This window comes from Cuculus canorus, chromosome 7, assembly GCF_017976375.1.
Source record: "Cuculus canorus isolate bCucCan1 chromosome 7, bCucCan1.pri, whole genome shotgun sequence".
Classification (NCBI taxonomy): domain Eukaryota; kingdom Metazoa; phylum Chordata; class Aves; order Cuculiformes; family Cuculidae; genus Cuculus; species Cuculus canorus.
The window spans coordinates 31,235,339-31,250,531 of NC_071407.1; the positions used below are offsets into that span (position 1 = coordinate 31,235,339).

At 40.0% G+C, this 15,193-nt stretch overlaps 1 protein-coding gene across 6 annotated transcripts in view; it reads left to right on the forward strand.

Annotated features, from left to right (window-relative positions):
* Positions 1 to 15,193, forward strand: part of PTPRE (protein tyrosine phosphatase receptor type E) — a 112,456-nt gene that overhangs the window by 61,080 nt on the left and 36,183 nt on the right. For 5 of the 6 annotated variants that reach the window (XM_054071807.1, XM_054071809.1, XM_054071812.1 and 2 more), the window contains exon 2: positions 7,505 to 7,614. In XM_054071807.1, coding sequence (XP_053927782.1) covers positions 7,512 to 7,614 — 103 coding nt within the window. In that variant the 5' untranslated portion in view covers positions 7,505 to 7,511. Of the gene's footprint in view, positions 1 to 6,700; positions 6,899 to 7,504; positions 7,615 to 15,193 lie in introns of those variants that run through there. The other variant, XM_054071806.1, reaches the window with a different exon arrangement.

The window sequence follows — 15,193 nt, forward strand, 5'->3', positions numbered from 1 at the left end:
TGTACTCTTCTCCTAATTTTGGATTTCTGTGACACACAAAATGACTGTTCCAAGTCTGAGCCCTGTTAGATACTATGTACCAAAGTTTTCAGAGTGTTTGTATTGCTTCACTGAAAGCCACTCAGCAGAGCATGGGAAAGAAATCTCTGTTTTTTCCCTTCATTTCCAAAACTATGGGCTGCAGGTAAGCCAGATAGGTAGTACGTGAGCAAGATATGCAAGTTTTCCAAAATTAAGGCTGCAGTCAAAGTCCACTATGTTCCTGGGTTTGACCATGTCTAAACCAATCTTTTTTTTTTGTACTATTTATCATATAGTATATCTTCGTAACTGTTTTGAATCTATTTCTGGTGGGCAATAGTACCAAAAACCTAAGCCAATAAAAGAAAACAGATCACTGTCATGCTCAACGCTGCTGCCTCCTGATCCTGGGTGCATTTGTGTAATCCAATTGATTGAAAAATTCCTCGCCATTTTTAATGTGGCGAATGTCACTTTGTAATGGTGGCATGTCAGCCCCACTGTCAACACTGTCATTTAATCCTGTTCAGAGCAGACCTGCTAATGCAGTGCTTAATCTGCTGGTGACAACCAGTGATTTATATTCACTGGAGATCCCAGCATTGCTAATTGAAATGGATTTGAACTAGTGTTATCCATGGTAGACTGGGTTTTGACACTTGCTCGTGATACTGAGAAAGACAGATAGGACCAGCTATATCGAGTCAGTAGAATTTAAATATTAGTATTACTAGAGTGGTAATTTTAGTCTGTATTCAGGTATGTATCTTTAAACATATTTTTTTTAATTTAATTTCTCTATAATTTTTAATTTTTTTAAATTTAATTTTATTTTTTTAATTTAATTTAATTTCTCTATAAATCCCTGTTAAGCTGTATATAGTCCATAAACGCCTGTGCCTTGCAAATTGCTAGTGTGCTTACCTGAGAAACTCGCCTCTGGCATATCAGAAATCATCATTTCTGGGCTGTGCTGTAAATTTTTGTCACACACATACTCTGTGCTCCATATGCTGACCTCCTCTTACATGAAGATGAAAGCAAATGTAATAATTTGTCTACCTGAATTAGAGACAAAGTGACTAAGCAAGTAAGACAGTCTATCAAGCTTGATTATTCTAAATGGAAATTCATTTTATTCAGTTAATTGGTACTTTGCCTCACTCAGTCTCTTATGTGTAAGTGATTATTCTAATTTGTATTTTTTTAATCTAATTATTTCCACCTCTGTTAAAAGATCTTTATTGCGGGTATTCTTATAGAATACATGGGGAGTTGTTATTGTCAGATATAATTTTGTGAGTGGTTATATTAAATTATACATGACTTTAAAATTAGATATTTATCTAATATTTACTAGATATTTATTTATATTTTAAATTCTCTTGCTATTGCTCAAGAAGTCAGAAACAAAGGTTGTATTTATATGTACAAAAACCTCAACAGCAAATATGCTGTAAACTGTTCCACAAAAAATACTTTTTTATGATAAAATTTATCTTAGACTCTTGCCTCCACAGAATGACCATGCAGCAGACTGCACGAGGAACCTGAAAGGGGCTACAAGAAAGCTGGGGAGGGACTGTTCACAAAGGCTTTTAGTGCTAGAACGAGGGGCAATGGGTATAAACTGGGGAGGGACAGATTTAGACTGGACATATGGAGGAATTTCTTCCCCATGAGGGTGGTGAGGCCCTGTCCCAGGTTGCCCAGGGAAGCTGTGGCTGCCCCATCCCTGAAGGTGTTCCAGGCCAGGTTGGATGGGCCTTGGGCAGCCTGAGCCAGTGGGAGGTGTCCCTGCCCATTGCAAGGAGGTTGGAACTGGATGGGCTTTACGGTCTCTTCCAACCTAAACTATTCTGTGATTCCATGATTCTAACATTTCCAAAGCAGAGAGGTCCCTGCCCAAGTTTCTTGCTGCTTTCTGGGGGCTGAATTGAATACATGTGTAAACATCTCAACAAATATCTCGAGTACTTCTATTTTGTTTTCCTCTGGGTTTTAGGACATTCCAAGTCTCTAAGGCAATGACAGAGAATTAAAAAAAAAAAAAAAAGAAAGGGAAAGAGAAAGATAAGTGATATATTAATTTTTTCTAAAAGTCCTAAGTTTTAAAGCAGGTCAAAATATGGTTCTGGAAATTTGATCTGGGGCTTACTGTATAACTCCAAGTAACAAATCATCGTTGAACAGTTACCCCAAATGAGGAATATGGAAAAGCTGCTTCCAGCATATGCCCTATGGAGTGGTGGAGCACCAGGTGGGACGCGCTTGCCTGAAAACTGGGCACAGGAGCCTGAGGTCCTGCTGCTGCGCAGGTTTTGCTGGCGCCCCAAGGTCGGGATGACGATGGAGAGCCTGGCCTTTAGGTCATGGGGGTCCTTTGGCAGTGCTACCCTCTTCAGTTAGCTTGAAGCCGTGTGTCTTAAATTCATCTTCATGCAAGTTCCAACTCTCCCCTGTTCACGCTTTGGAATGGAAAGTAGCCCTTCTTTTTCTCATTATTTTGTAAAAAAAAAATGATTCAAATGAACGATTTTCTTTGAAATGCTGCAGCAATGCTTTCTTACCTTCCTTATGACATAATGGTGCAATAAAATCCTAACCAAAAATGAAGTCATGCAAGAGCTATTCCAGTTAAACTGTAACTCGGTGCTACCTGGTGTGTTAAGGTGGGTCGGCAGAAGCACAATGGGAATGACAGAGCTTCAGGAAAGAGAAAGTAGCTGTGGTCAGCCTGACCAGACATAAGAGCTGCCCTCAGTGCATGGGGATCCAGGCCATGGAGATGCCACCACACTGGCTCGCTTAACCCAGGTAGGGGAAGCCCCAGCCCGTTGGAGAAAACAGACACTGGGGCTTAAGGCTCTTCAGCAGAACCAGTTGTGTTTTGGATTTATGGGTGAAAAGCAGTATCTCTCTAGCCCACTCTGAAGTAGCTTGTGCAAAAGAAGAAAAGGCAGACAAAGGGGAGAGGGTGGCTTTTCCCCCTTCCCTTTTGAGAGTTTGTCTTTTTTTTTAAACTAGCAGTGTTTTTTTGGTTAGGTGCTTGGTCTTGGTGTGGCCAGCATCCCACATCCCAACTCAATTGTCAACCTACAATGACAATGCGTTCCTGTCCTCATTTATAGTTGTATTTTCTGACTTGATAATGCTTATCCTTTAGAATATTACCTTTTAGCACTAAAAATCTGAGGCATGACCTGAGCTGCATGGTAACAAAGCCTTGGGGGGGGGGGGGGGTGGGGAGGGAAATAAAACCCAACAGTCTTTCCACCATCCTCTGTATTAGATGGGATGGTTTGCTGTTTTATTTCTGCTTTAGGAGGATGCAGGGAATGAGTATCTCTTTAACCCACGAGTAGCCTGTGCATCGGGCTCCTTGAAAAAAAAAGTCACAGCAATGGCATGAGCACGACAAAGGTTTTATTAGCATATTTTCTTGAAACTAAGGTTTTGTTCTTGAGCTGTCAGGTCAAATGAGAATTCAGTTCTGCAGAGAAAACAGAAATTAAGCATGTGTACTAATCCAGTAATCCCTGAAGGTAATGCCATTTTCTCATGTTTTTGGCAGCGTTTCCTAGGGCCGTGCAAAAAGCAGTGGCACCAGTCCTGATGCGAGGAAGAGCGGAACAGCGGCTTCATGCCTTCCCCCTGATTTCTGAGCTGATCCTTATTGGATTGCATTTGGATTTCAAGTGCTTTGCCTACTTGGCAGGATTTGAGTTAGCTGTGCAATTTCACAGTGATTTTTTTTATTTTTTTTTTTTTGTCGTGGTATCAAGTTCTCTGTTGGACACAGAAGCGTTTGTCTGTAACAATGCAGACTTTGAAACTATGGTTTCAACAGGAATCTCTGGCACCTTTTTAAGGCGTCAGCTAATCAGAAATAGCTAAGAATGCTTCACTACAAAAAGTATTATTCCGTGGAGTTGAAGTTTAACTGCCTGAGCCATTTACCCACGCACATCCATGAATTAAAGGCTGGAGGTAGTAGGATATAAGTAGATAAAAACGCATTGTATCCCCATGCAGTTATGAAAGCTGTTCCTATTTCTTCTGCCAGGCAGGACAGCAGTTGCCTTGCAGCAAAGCCATGTAATAATGATAGCGTATGTCTTTTACCTGGATCTTTTCCTTTCTGATTGTATCAACAAGAACCTTCTTTTGTAGTACGTGGTTGTTCTTTCTTGTTCAGCAGTGCTTTTCCACCTGCCTGTTCTCTCTGGAGAGGAGCTGTTACTATTTTTCCTTTAGCAGACCGTATCATGATATTGTACCTTCTTGAAGATGGAAAATGCTGCTGCGTCTATGGCAGTAGGTTTTTTTGTTTCAAAAAATAATAGTTGAGGTCCTGTATGTGAAGTACGTAAATATGCATGTACAGTAAAGCTTACAGTGTTCTTATGTTGTTACAGCTTGCTCACCTCCCCATTGACCCCATTCTGAAGAGAAGTATGGGCTACTTAGTTATATGCGGTACCTCTGTGCTGCAGCAGATTTACTATTTACTATAAGTTTTAATCCTTCTTTCTTTAGCAAGCAGAAATACAAAGTGCTTCGGACAAAAATGAGATCCCAGAAATTTTCATACCCCCTGTAGATGTGTTTATTTCTGATCAGTTGTTGGGCATCAACCGTACGCTTAAGTTATACCTTTATCACTTTGAAGAGAGCAGATAGAAGATGTCTGGCATGGGTTTTGTATCTGTAAAACCTTCATAACTTTAATTATGTGAGGACCATCGATGCTCCTCACACTTTCCGGTCTCTTGGAAACCTGCCAGCAATGGCAGTTATTTTATTTTCTTTTTGATGAAAGAGCTGGCTGTATTTTAATGGTGAGCCAGTGAACTCAGCACTGCTCTGTAAAATCGTTCAGTGAAGCAGCTCGCTGTAACTGCCAGGACTGATTACCTGAACAACCAGTGGATTTAAGCAGCCTTTGCGGACGGTGTGAAGTATTACAGTTGGTGAAGAGCCACATTCAGCATCTTGTTCATGGCAACATCAGCCCCTTTCCCTATTGATTCTACAGTTATTCTGGCTTTATTCCAGATTTCAAAATCCTTCTCCTTCCTTTCCCTTCCCTTCAGTTTACATAAACTGCTGCTGCCTGTTTTGAGCTCTCGGCATAGTATTGCTTTATAAGTCTAAATTGGTAAATTTTGAGAGGTTCTATCCATGTAATACTAAATACAATGTAGATACAAGTTTGCAGTAAGCTGTTGTTGTACATCTTTGGTTATCTATATCCTAAGAATGGCTCGTTCAGGGTTAACCTGGCTGTCGACTGAACCTGTTAGTGTAAGACACACAGACTGCTTAAATTATAAACAGCAGTAGCAGGAATTGAATGAGTAAATCTGTCAGTAGGAAGCTGGATTGGGGGAAAAGAAAAAAAAAGACATTTAAGAAAATAAAGTTTGATGCTAATAATGCTTTTTATTATTCTTTCTTCACTCATTATCTCATAAAAAAAAAAAATCAGCTAGATCAATTGACCTTCCAAATAAGAAGGGAAGCAAGAATAAAGAAATGCTATTGAGTGTGTGCTCCCATGTAAAAAAGATCTATACACTTTTTTTCCTCGTAAAATGTTTTGTCTTTCTACTTTCACGTTCATTTTTTTCTTAAACCTGTACTTTCCTAACACTTGAAAGACTTTAAAATAGCATCTGAAAGGCAGTGGATAGAAGGGATCCTGCAATCCGTTCTGGAAGGGGTTACCTGGTAAACGTAGCATGGTTTAATCCCTTTCACTGGGCAAAAGGGCTGCTCTGTGTCTAATAGAGCCTTGAGAAAGAACACAAATAATGAACTATAATATCAGATGAGATTACTTGATGCCTTTCCTTTCAGGGTCTGTGTGCTCCTTACAGCAGCTGCAGTTTCTGGTGCCCTCTGCTGAGCGGTGCCCAGCTTGGCAAGAACCTTGCTGCTGCTGACACCCCTTCAATGCACAAAACAATTCATTTTTAGCGAATATGTTTCTCATAGGTTTCTTTTTTTTAAAGAATACCAGGTGTGTCTTGGGTTTAGATTTGGCCCTAGGTATAGCGGAGAGGCTGAGAATAAGATTCACTTCCAAGTTACACGTGTGAAAGTGGCAAAAAGGTGGTGGGAAAGTTGTTGTCACAGAAATTTTTATACATTCATTTTTTATATATTTTTTAACACATTTGAGATATTTTTTTTCTGGGGGATTATCCCATTTTAAGTTGAAAGGAAGGATTTTATAATGGTTATCCTAATAGCTGCCAAGTTCCTAGATTTTATTTTTTTTATGTAATGTCCTATGGAAATTGTAATATTGGATGTATTATACTGAAACACGAGGGAGCTTTTCTGTGCAGTATTGCTATGGTTATAATTTTAGCAATGGACGTAGAGCCACCATCTGGATGTGTTCTGCCATTTGTGAAATACACAAAGTAATGATTGTGTGTTATGTTTTTGCAAAGGAAAAGATTTTAAAATCATCCAAGACCAGCTAACAGACGAGATTGCACAAATAATGTGTTTGCTAGGGACTGGATAAATTTACAGCTAATTAATAGCAACATTTATTTTTTTTCCACATAAACCTCAATTTAGAGGGTCTAGTGTATTTCTAGACTAGCTCCTTTATCTACAGCTATTTATTTCCCTGAATTTCTCTGTAGTCTTCAAAGCAGCAGCATCACAGTCTCATTGCGGCTTTTCTATAACCGTCTGTACATTGGAAATTATTTATTGATCTCACAAACCCTGAAATTCTCTATTTGCAAGGCTCTGGTGAAATGCTTCTTAGCTTGCAGACACGCAGCTGTGGCTTACATGTTCTCCAAAGGAACGTGTCTGTGAAGCACCATAGGAGTGTCTATAGGAAATCAAGGTAGGATAGGGCAACTCTGAAAGACGCTTCTTACAGGTACTTTAAACTCTGTGCTTGTTACTGGTCTGCTTTGTGGTACGAGCCCATCTGGTCACTAGTTGGAGCCCTGCTGCTGCTCCTAGTGATCTTTGCAGAAGGTATAATGTAGGCGGTTATGACAGCAACTATCAAAAATAAGTGGCAAATTTCTGTTTTGCATTTATTCTCGAGGTTCCAGCTACTGGTGCTTAGGATTTTTCTTCTTATGTATCAAAATGACTTCCAGACTCCTTGCCTCAGTCTCCTCAACTGCTGTGTTTTACTACGTAGAGTAGCTTTTCTGGTCTGATTTCTCTTGGTGTCTTTGAATGATGGCTGAGTGTTATCTTCTTGTTCTTGGATTTAAAACATTCTTAAAGAATTCTTAATGCGTGCTACTTGTATTCTCCTTTTCTCTCTGCATCAAAACTGAAAGTTAAGTGACAGGGCAGTGGGAGAATATAAAACAAGTTTAAAACGTTCCTCGTCTAAATTAAACATCAATTTTTAGATTTGTTCTAACATGAGGAAAAAAACATAGTAGGAATTTGAACTGAAAACTTATTGTTTGCTTTCCTTTTATTCTAGGTCCAGGATGGAACATTCCTGCTCGCTCCTACTGCTCTGTGTTAGTTTTCTGTTTGTGGAAGCTCTACCACCCAATGGAACTGAGTTGCCAAAGCCAACAGCAACAACAAGTAAGGACATCACTTAATTTGCAGAGATGGAAGTGGGTGTGGAAAGGGACTTGTGGTGAGGTCTCCCGGTGACATAGTCCTGGATATTTTTCCAGGACTTTGACCCCACTAATGTCTTTCTAATCTTAGCAAGTGACCTCTGTATTTGAGCTCCATATGACTGGTGCTGTACAGGTTACTTTCTCTTTCCCATTTATGGGAAATGCACAGGATAGACTTGGGAGAGGTGGAGAAGTGCAGGATGTTTTCTCCTGCCTGGACTGCAAGATCTCCACGCCCCAGGACTTGTCAATGTGGCTCTCCAATGTGATTGGACCTAGGCACAGATAATATGAAATTAAGGAATTGTCAATTGGACAACAGGTTGAACATGTTTTTAAACATAATGAGGAACCAGGGTCTTTATATGGGTTCTGTGTTTTCTAATGATATGAGTTGTCTAAGGCAAATCTCGGAGATGTATAATAGCACAGGTGTCCTGTATAAGATTAGGTCAGGTGAAAAATAGAAAAGCCTCTTTCAAAGACCTGAGAGCAGTCTTCTGCCCAATGATCAGCATCTTTTATTCATCCGCTTTTCTGTTTTCAGAATTTCCTACAACTACATCCTAACACGTTACAGTCCTGGTGAGGGGCTCATCGAAGTCAAATAAAAGTTCATTGGTTTTTTTGATTTAAGATATCGATTCTACTATTATGTTCTGGGGTAGGACGATATGTTTTACTTGCACCTTGTCCTTATCTTTCGTAAGCCTGTTGTGCTGTCTCCAGAATCCCTATACTGGTGGTGTTTTTCAGGCAGCAGTTTGCTGTTTGGCAGCGCCTGACACCATGCTCATGTCAGAAGGGGATTTCCAAAGGGAGAGCTGCTCCCTGGACTTGGTCGAAGGGAAATAAAGCTGATGATGTTCCATATAGACAGTGTAGTGAAACCTTGATAAGTTTTCAAGTGACTGTTGTTGACACCTGGTCTTTATAGGAGGGCGTTTTAGTGATTTGGTTGGTCAATTTGTTTTTATTCCGCATGTGAAGTTTCCACACGTATGGAAGGAGAGCTATGCACGAATTACAAGCCAAGCATGGCTGTTGGCCACTTTGTTTTGGTCCTTAATTGTATTAATCTAGGTGTTTGGCTATCGCTTCCTTCAAAATCTGAGGCTGGAGGAGAGTGGAGGTGCAGCTGAGCACTGCTCTGCATGGGCACTGTCAGACCTCGCAGGGGAAGGGGAGGGTTAGAGGAGCAAGGTGCTCTGCCATTAGTAATGACAATCTTAGCATTGTTTTGCTTAGGGTTTTCAAATAAATAGATTGCTAATTTAACTAAAAAATAAAATCAGCTAAGTATAAAATTGCTAATAAGTGTTTCTGCTGCAATGCTGCCAAGTAGTTGTCAGTGCCCTGCTTCTTGTCTGGCACCTGGAGCAACAGAACCACCAAGTTACTAATACTGGTCTGAATATGTAGGAATATGAGCATTATTATTAAAAGTAATTTGTTAGTTGTATCACTTCCCAGAACTTTAATAAAATTAATAAAAAGGGTGTTTCACCATAGATGTTGTTCATCTTCAAAGCTTAATTCAAAATTGTGTTGAATTTAAGTGTGACAGCACAGGTAAGAGTAATCTTATCACCCTTGTTTTAATTAAATCTTAATTTCAGTGCTACAAGTTAGAAACTATTAGTGTGACTAAACTGTTCTTTTCTAAATATCAAAGCCTTTATTACTTTGTAGTGAGAAGTGAAGAAGAGTTTTGACTGGTAGACAAGTACATGCACACTGAAAATATATTGCTGTGTAATACTATCTAGTATTATCCTAGATAATAGGATTATCTAATGCATTTGATAGCCATTGACATAATACAATATTTTTTAAACATAAAAATAAAGATTTTTTGTTTCTATTAAAGTGTTAAGAAAACTCCATTTAAAAGAATATAGAATGACCTGAATTATTCTAAAAAAGTCCAGCTTTCCTTTTGCCTGGTAAGTTGATGAATGATCCAAGAAGATAAGATGCTCTTGATCCTAAAAAGACTTATTATAATTACTGCATGTCATTATTTTAGCTGACTTTGTTTTTAAAACTTTTTTTAAATTAAAATATTGGTTTTATTCTTATTTTAAATGTGGATAGTTGGTCTGTATTTTTTCTGGGATTTTTTTAGCACTATTGCTGTTTTGCTTCCTGCAAGGATACCATGAAATTGCTACTATGAAATTTCCCTTTCATATAGACAGTATATTCCGATTTTTATTGCACTGCAATTAGCTGGAGAAGCTGCCATCTACTCAGAGTATTCAACTATGTTAAATAAATACAAACCAGTATTTATTTATTTGCATGAATAAATATATATTTCAAATAGATAAAACTTTTTTGCTATCAAATATGTAACAGACTATTTATATGTGATACTGTCCATAACATACAAACGATTCCTGGTTACTAAAATAATAATTATCCAGTAGTAAACATAGACAGGATCCTTTTCCTTCCTCTTGTATTTTTATTTGTTATGTAGTTTAAATTTGAAAGCAGCTTGGGAGTTGCAGTAGTAAAGCTTTTTAGTCCTTTCCAAATGTCTAAATTTCTTTAGTGCTTACTCTACGAGTATTTCGTGGGTTTCATGCCCACCTTTACGATTTCTTTCCACTACTGTTTTATTATCATGTAGAGTTAATGAATTGGTGAGATGAGTTGGGAGGTTAAAAGGCAGCAAATGGTGCAACTTTTGATGCCCTATTTATTGCTGGGTTAAACTTTCAAGAAGTTAGTGGGTGTCTTTGAAGATAACTGAAGTGATGTGTAGAAAGAATGAAGTCTTGCTATACAATAGCAAGAACAGGGCCCAGAAGTGGGGACTTTCACTCTAGACTCATTGTGCTTCATTCATGTAGAAAGTGGAAGTATCATCTGAAAACTGAGTTTTGAAAAAGGAGATAGGCTCATTTTACTTAGTATTTAAAAGCCATAGGGATGCTTTCCTGGTAGGTACTAGATTTCAGGAACTAATTTGAAAAGCAGAACTTCAGAAATCAGTGGGTTTGGATTGAGGGTTGATCTGGTTGACCTTTAAGGGTCTCTTCCAACCCAGAGTATGGTATGATTGCAGTAGCAAGCGGGGCTGTGCCCAGTCCAGCTGTGCAGCATTCGGTTTGGGATGGCAAACGCTGCCACGATCCTTTCATCTGGTGCTGTTTGCCTTTTTGCGTGCTCCAGGCTTGGATGCTGATTTGTCTTTCCTACCTGTGTTTTTCCTTTGCCCTTCCTTTTATTTATTTATTTAATTTGGATTTGGTTTTCGTATGTACCAAATGCACTTTCTGTTTATCAGCTGTGCATCCACTTCCTCGCTGCAGTCAAGGCACAATGAAGCACAGTGGTTCTCTGCAGGACTGGGATTTTCTTTTCCAAAAATGGCAGGAGAAGGCTTAGCCTGGACTTTGTGATATCCCCATCGGCATAGGTGGACATCTCCTACCCAGTTGTGGCAGCACAAGTTCAGCCAGACCTCAAAGAGAGACATAGTGGCTAAATGAAAACTTAAAAAAGGAGAACAGTTCTCCTTTTATTGGTTAATTTGTAGGTTTTTGGTGTATAGAAAACACGCAGTCATGTACAAGAGGCTTCATTATATTAAATCAATTGCTGTTAATTCTGAACAGAAAGTTTGGTGAATGGAAGTTTTTACAACAACAGCAAATAATTTAAAGACTCTGCTACTCACCCATTCCAGATATTTAAAAAATGCCTGTGTCCACAAAAAGCAGTAAGGACAACTCAAGACATGTCACTTGCATGTGTCTTCTCCTTTGCATCTGTTCAAATGACGGATGGTTTAGGGATTGTTAGGAATGGTTGGACTTGATGATCCAGTGGGTCCTTTCCAACCTAGTGATTCTATGATTCTATGAGGGACAGGTGCGTGTGCACTGTTGTAGCATCCCAGTACCCCCAGCAAGGTGTGACGTATAAGGGTTTGTGTCCTGTGTCTGTGCGTGCTTTGGTGAGCTCTGCCGCTCCCTGCAGTTGTTCCTTGGTGAATTTTGAGAGTTACCTGCTCTGTGGGGCACGTCGGGAGCATTGAAAGACTACAATAAAAATTAAAGATGCTTCATTGCCCTTTGAAACAAGAACAATTGAAGGAGTAATATGGAAGATATTCAACACTCTCATGCGTTATCTGTTCTGAAGTATCCCCTAAGTTCCTGTGTGAGGTCTTGCATGGGCACAAGGCAAGTTGCCTGCAGAAGCTGATGAAAGCTGGACTGAGCTCTTCAGCAGAGACTTACCTAAGAGCTCCTGTATCATGCATGTGGCGTATGCGTTGCTCTGATAGAAGTTGCGTAAGTACCAACATTGCAATAAACTTTGTGCCCGCAGGTGACAAAACACCTCTATTAAAATTTAACCAGATTTCTATAAATAATCATGTATTTTACAATGTGGCACTATTTAAGACTGTGTGCACTGTGATGGATAAGGTCTGTGTCAAGATGTTGCGATAGCTGCTCTTCATGTAAATTGAATGCTGAAGGAGGCTGGGGTCCTTTGCAGGACTGGATGTTTGAAACAACGGTTCTGACCCAAAACAGAGGCACGTGGCCCTGCCCAAAAGCCTCTGTGGTCAGATTTTAACGAGCACTTAAAGGACATCTGTGTGTCTGCTGAAGGGACAGCAGAGATGAGGGGTGCACCCTAAAAAAAACCTTGAAACCTAACCCAAATAATGGGTGAGAGCAGTCAAGCTTTAGTTTTGGAGAGGTGAAGTGTTAGGTTCTCTGTTGTTTGAAGAGAAACTCAGACCTGTGAATAAATAGTCTGTTGTGGGATTTCTTCTGTGCTCAAATAGACTATATCATGTCTGTTCTTTGTCAAACATTGGAATAATTTCAGGTACCTGACTCACTAATCTAGGGCAGAGCATGTGTTTTGCCTTGCTAGCTTGCTTTTGTGGAGGTAGATAAAAGTGCTTTCATCATACTTTTATTCATGGGCCATTTTACTATTCAGATCTTACATGTGGAGGAATTAATCCAAGGATGAAGAAAAGCAAAGTTTGGGAGAGAGTGTGGAGGCAGGATCACAGGGCAGTTACTGATGTGCAGACACTGCAGTTAGTTCTCCTTTTTCTTGTGGGTGGTTTTGGTTTTGACACATATGGAAAGCGGGAACATCATAACCCTGAAGGAAATGGTGATATGTTTCCAGAAAGAGCTATTCATGTGGCTGGGTCAGCAGCACAGGGAATGAGGCTGGGAAGAACCTCTGAGTCAGCCTCAGTGGGTGACAGGGGAAGCACAAGGGATTGCCACCCTTCTCCTGCTAATAATCCCTCTCTGTTGACAAGATGAAAGTCACCGTTTCATTGTATTTCTGTAAAATGCCATTGGGAAGATCTTTTTTATGTGGTTGTGAACAGAAATCCCTGTGGCTTTGGATCACAGCTCTCATTGTGCTGGAGCAGTGGAAAATATTCCCTGGCAGTGGCTGCAGTAGAGATCTGCTTTAGAGGACATCTCCCTCTTCTGCATGAGTTTAGTCATGTGTTTCAGTTGTAAATTTTTGAAGCAGCACTGGTTGAAAAAAAAAAAAAAAAGAAGTAAAATAATTCAGGTCTATCTTTCAGTTTCCCTTTGAAATCCGACTTAGTATGTAGGCAGTTGCGTTGGCCAATGATGTTTTAGGTGGAGTCCACAATGGCCATCTGTCATTGCAGGGGTGCTCTGTTCTTGCAGCCCTGAAGAGAAAGACTTGGATGTGTTGGTGGATAAAAAGCTCAACATGAGCCAGCAAAGTGTGCTTGCAGCCCAGGAAGCCAACCATATCCTGGTCTGCATCAGAGGGAGTGTAACCAGCAGGGTGAGGGAGGTGATACTGCCCCTCTGCTCTCGTGAGACCTCACCTGGAGCCCTGCATTCATTTCTGAAGTCCTCAACACAGGAAGGACATAGATCTGTCCAGAGGAGGGCTCCGAATCTGATCAGAGGGCTGGAATGCCTCCCATACAAGGACAGGCTGAGAGAACTGGGGTTGTTCAGCCTAGAGAAGAGGAGGCTCTGGGGAGAACCTACAGCAGTCTTCCAGGGGGCTACAAGAAAGCTAGAGAGAGGCTGTTTGTCAGGAAGTGTAGTGATAGGACGAGGGGTAATGGTTTAAGCTGAAAGAGGGGAGATTTAGATTAGGTACTAGGAAGAAATTTTTTACTGTTAGGGTGTTGAGGCACTGGAACAAGTTGCCCAGCAAAGCATTGGATGCCCCATCCGTGGAGGTGTTCAAGACCATGTTGGATGAGGCTTTGAACAACCTGACCTAGTGGAACGCAGGAGGGTTGGAACTAGATGATCTTTAAGGTCCCTTCCAAACCAAACCACCCTGTGATTCTTAACTAAAGAAATGCAGACAGTAGTCTGGCAGGAGGTTGGGCTTTTCTTGGCTTGGATTGGAGGCTTTCTGTGGTTGTCTGGGAATCAGTTTTCCAAAGATACCCCAGAAACATTGTTAGAGGCTTATTATTTCTTCTGAAAGGAAGAGATGGGGGATTTTTGTATCATATAATGAACTGAGGGAAATTTTAATTCCCTTGTTGACTCAAACTTGTTGGTTTTCCCCCTTTGTGTCATGGGTCTTGATGCAGAGCCAATGATGAGAACTAACACAAAATCCTTAAATCCTGGAGAATTCTTAGATACTTGGTCTGAAATTTCTAAACTTTAATTGTGGGCTAAATTGGCTCCTCTTTGCCCAAAGAGGGGCAAATATATATATATATATGTATGTATGTATGTATTTGTTTTGTTTCTTTGTCATATATTGGTTCCTATACAGAGTGCAGTATTGCTAAATACCGCACAGATTGTTAAACTGTTTCTGGCTGATGCATATTCATCCAGACACTCCTTCCAATAGTGATCTTCTGAAACCCCATCAAGTGATGGTTTCTGATTACAGTTTTGTCATGCCTGTCACTTTTGCATTTATATACCACTTTAAATGTCAAATTTCATGCATTTTATTGCCTTTCCTTTCTTTGTACTATTATGTTGATTTGAGACTTACTTTCTTTGTATGCTCCTAGTGCACCTATGCCTCTAACAATGTTTTTTTTTTCCATGCTCTAATACTTTGTTTGAGCATCCAGAGAGCTTCCAGCTGCTTGTGAGATACAAACCAACACTCAAATGGTTTTGCAGTGATCAATTCTGGACAGTCAATTTATCCGTATGAACTCTTCTCTGCTATATTGCAGGAGTTACGTAGTTTTATATAGTTACTGTAATCTTGTGCTTTCATGATCTTTTATGTCAGGGATTATGGCAGGGTCTTTTCAAAAAGCCTTTACTGCAACGAAGCATAAATAAAGAGTTTAGGGAGTTGTGAATGCAAGAGATGTTTGGAAGAAGTACTACTGCAGTTCTCAGACTGCTGTAGGAATGGTGAAGAACTCGTTTACAGCGTGTAAATGTAGCTTAAAAAGAAAAAGCCCACACCAGCAGCAACAAAAACTGCCCTAATTTTGGAAGAGCATACATCGGTAAGAAGATATATAAAAAGTGCAAATGAAGGAGGGCTGA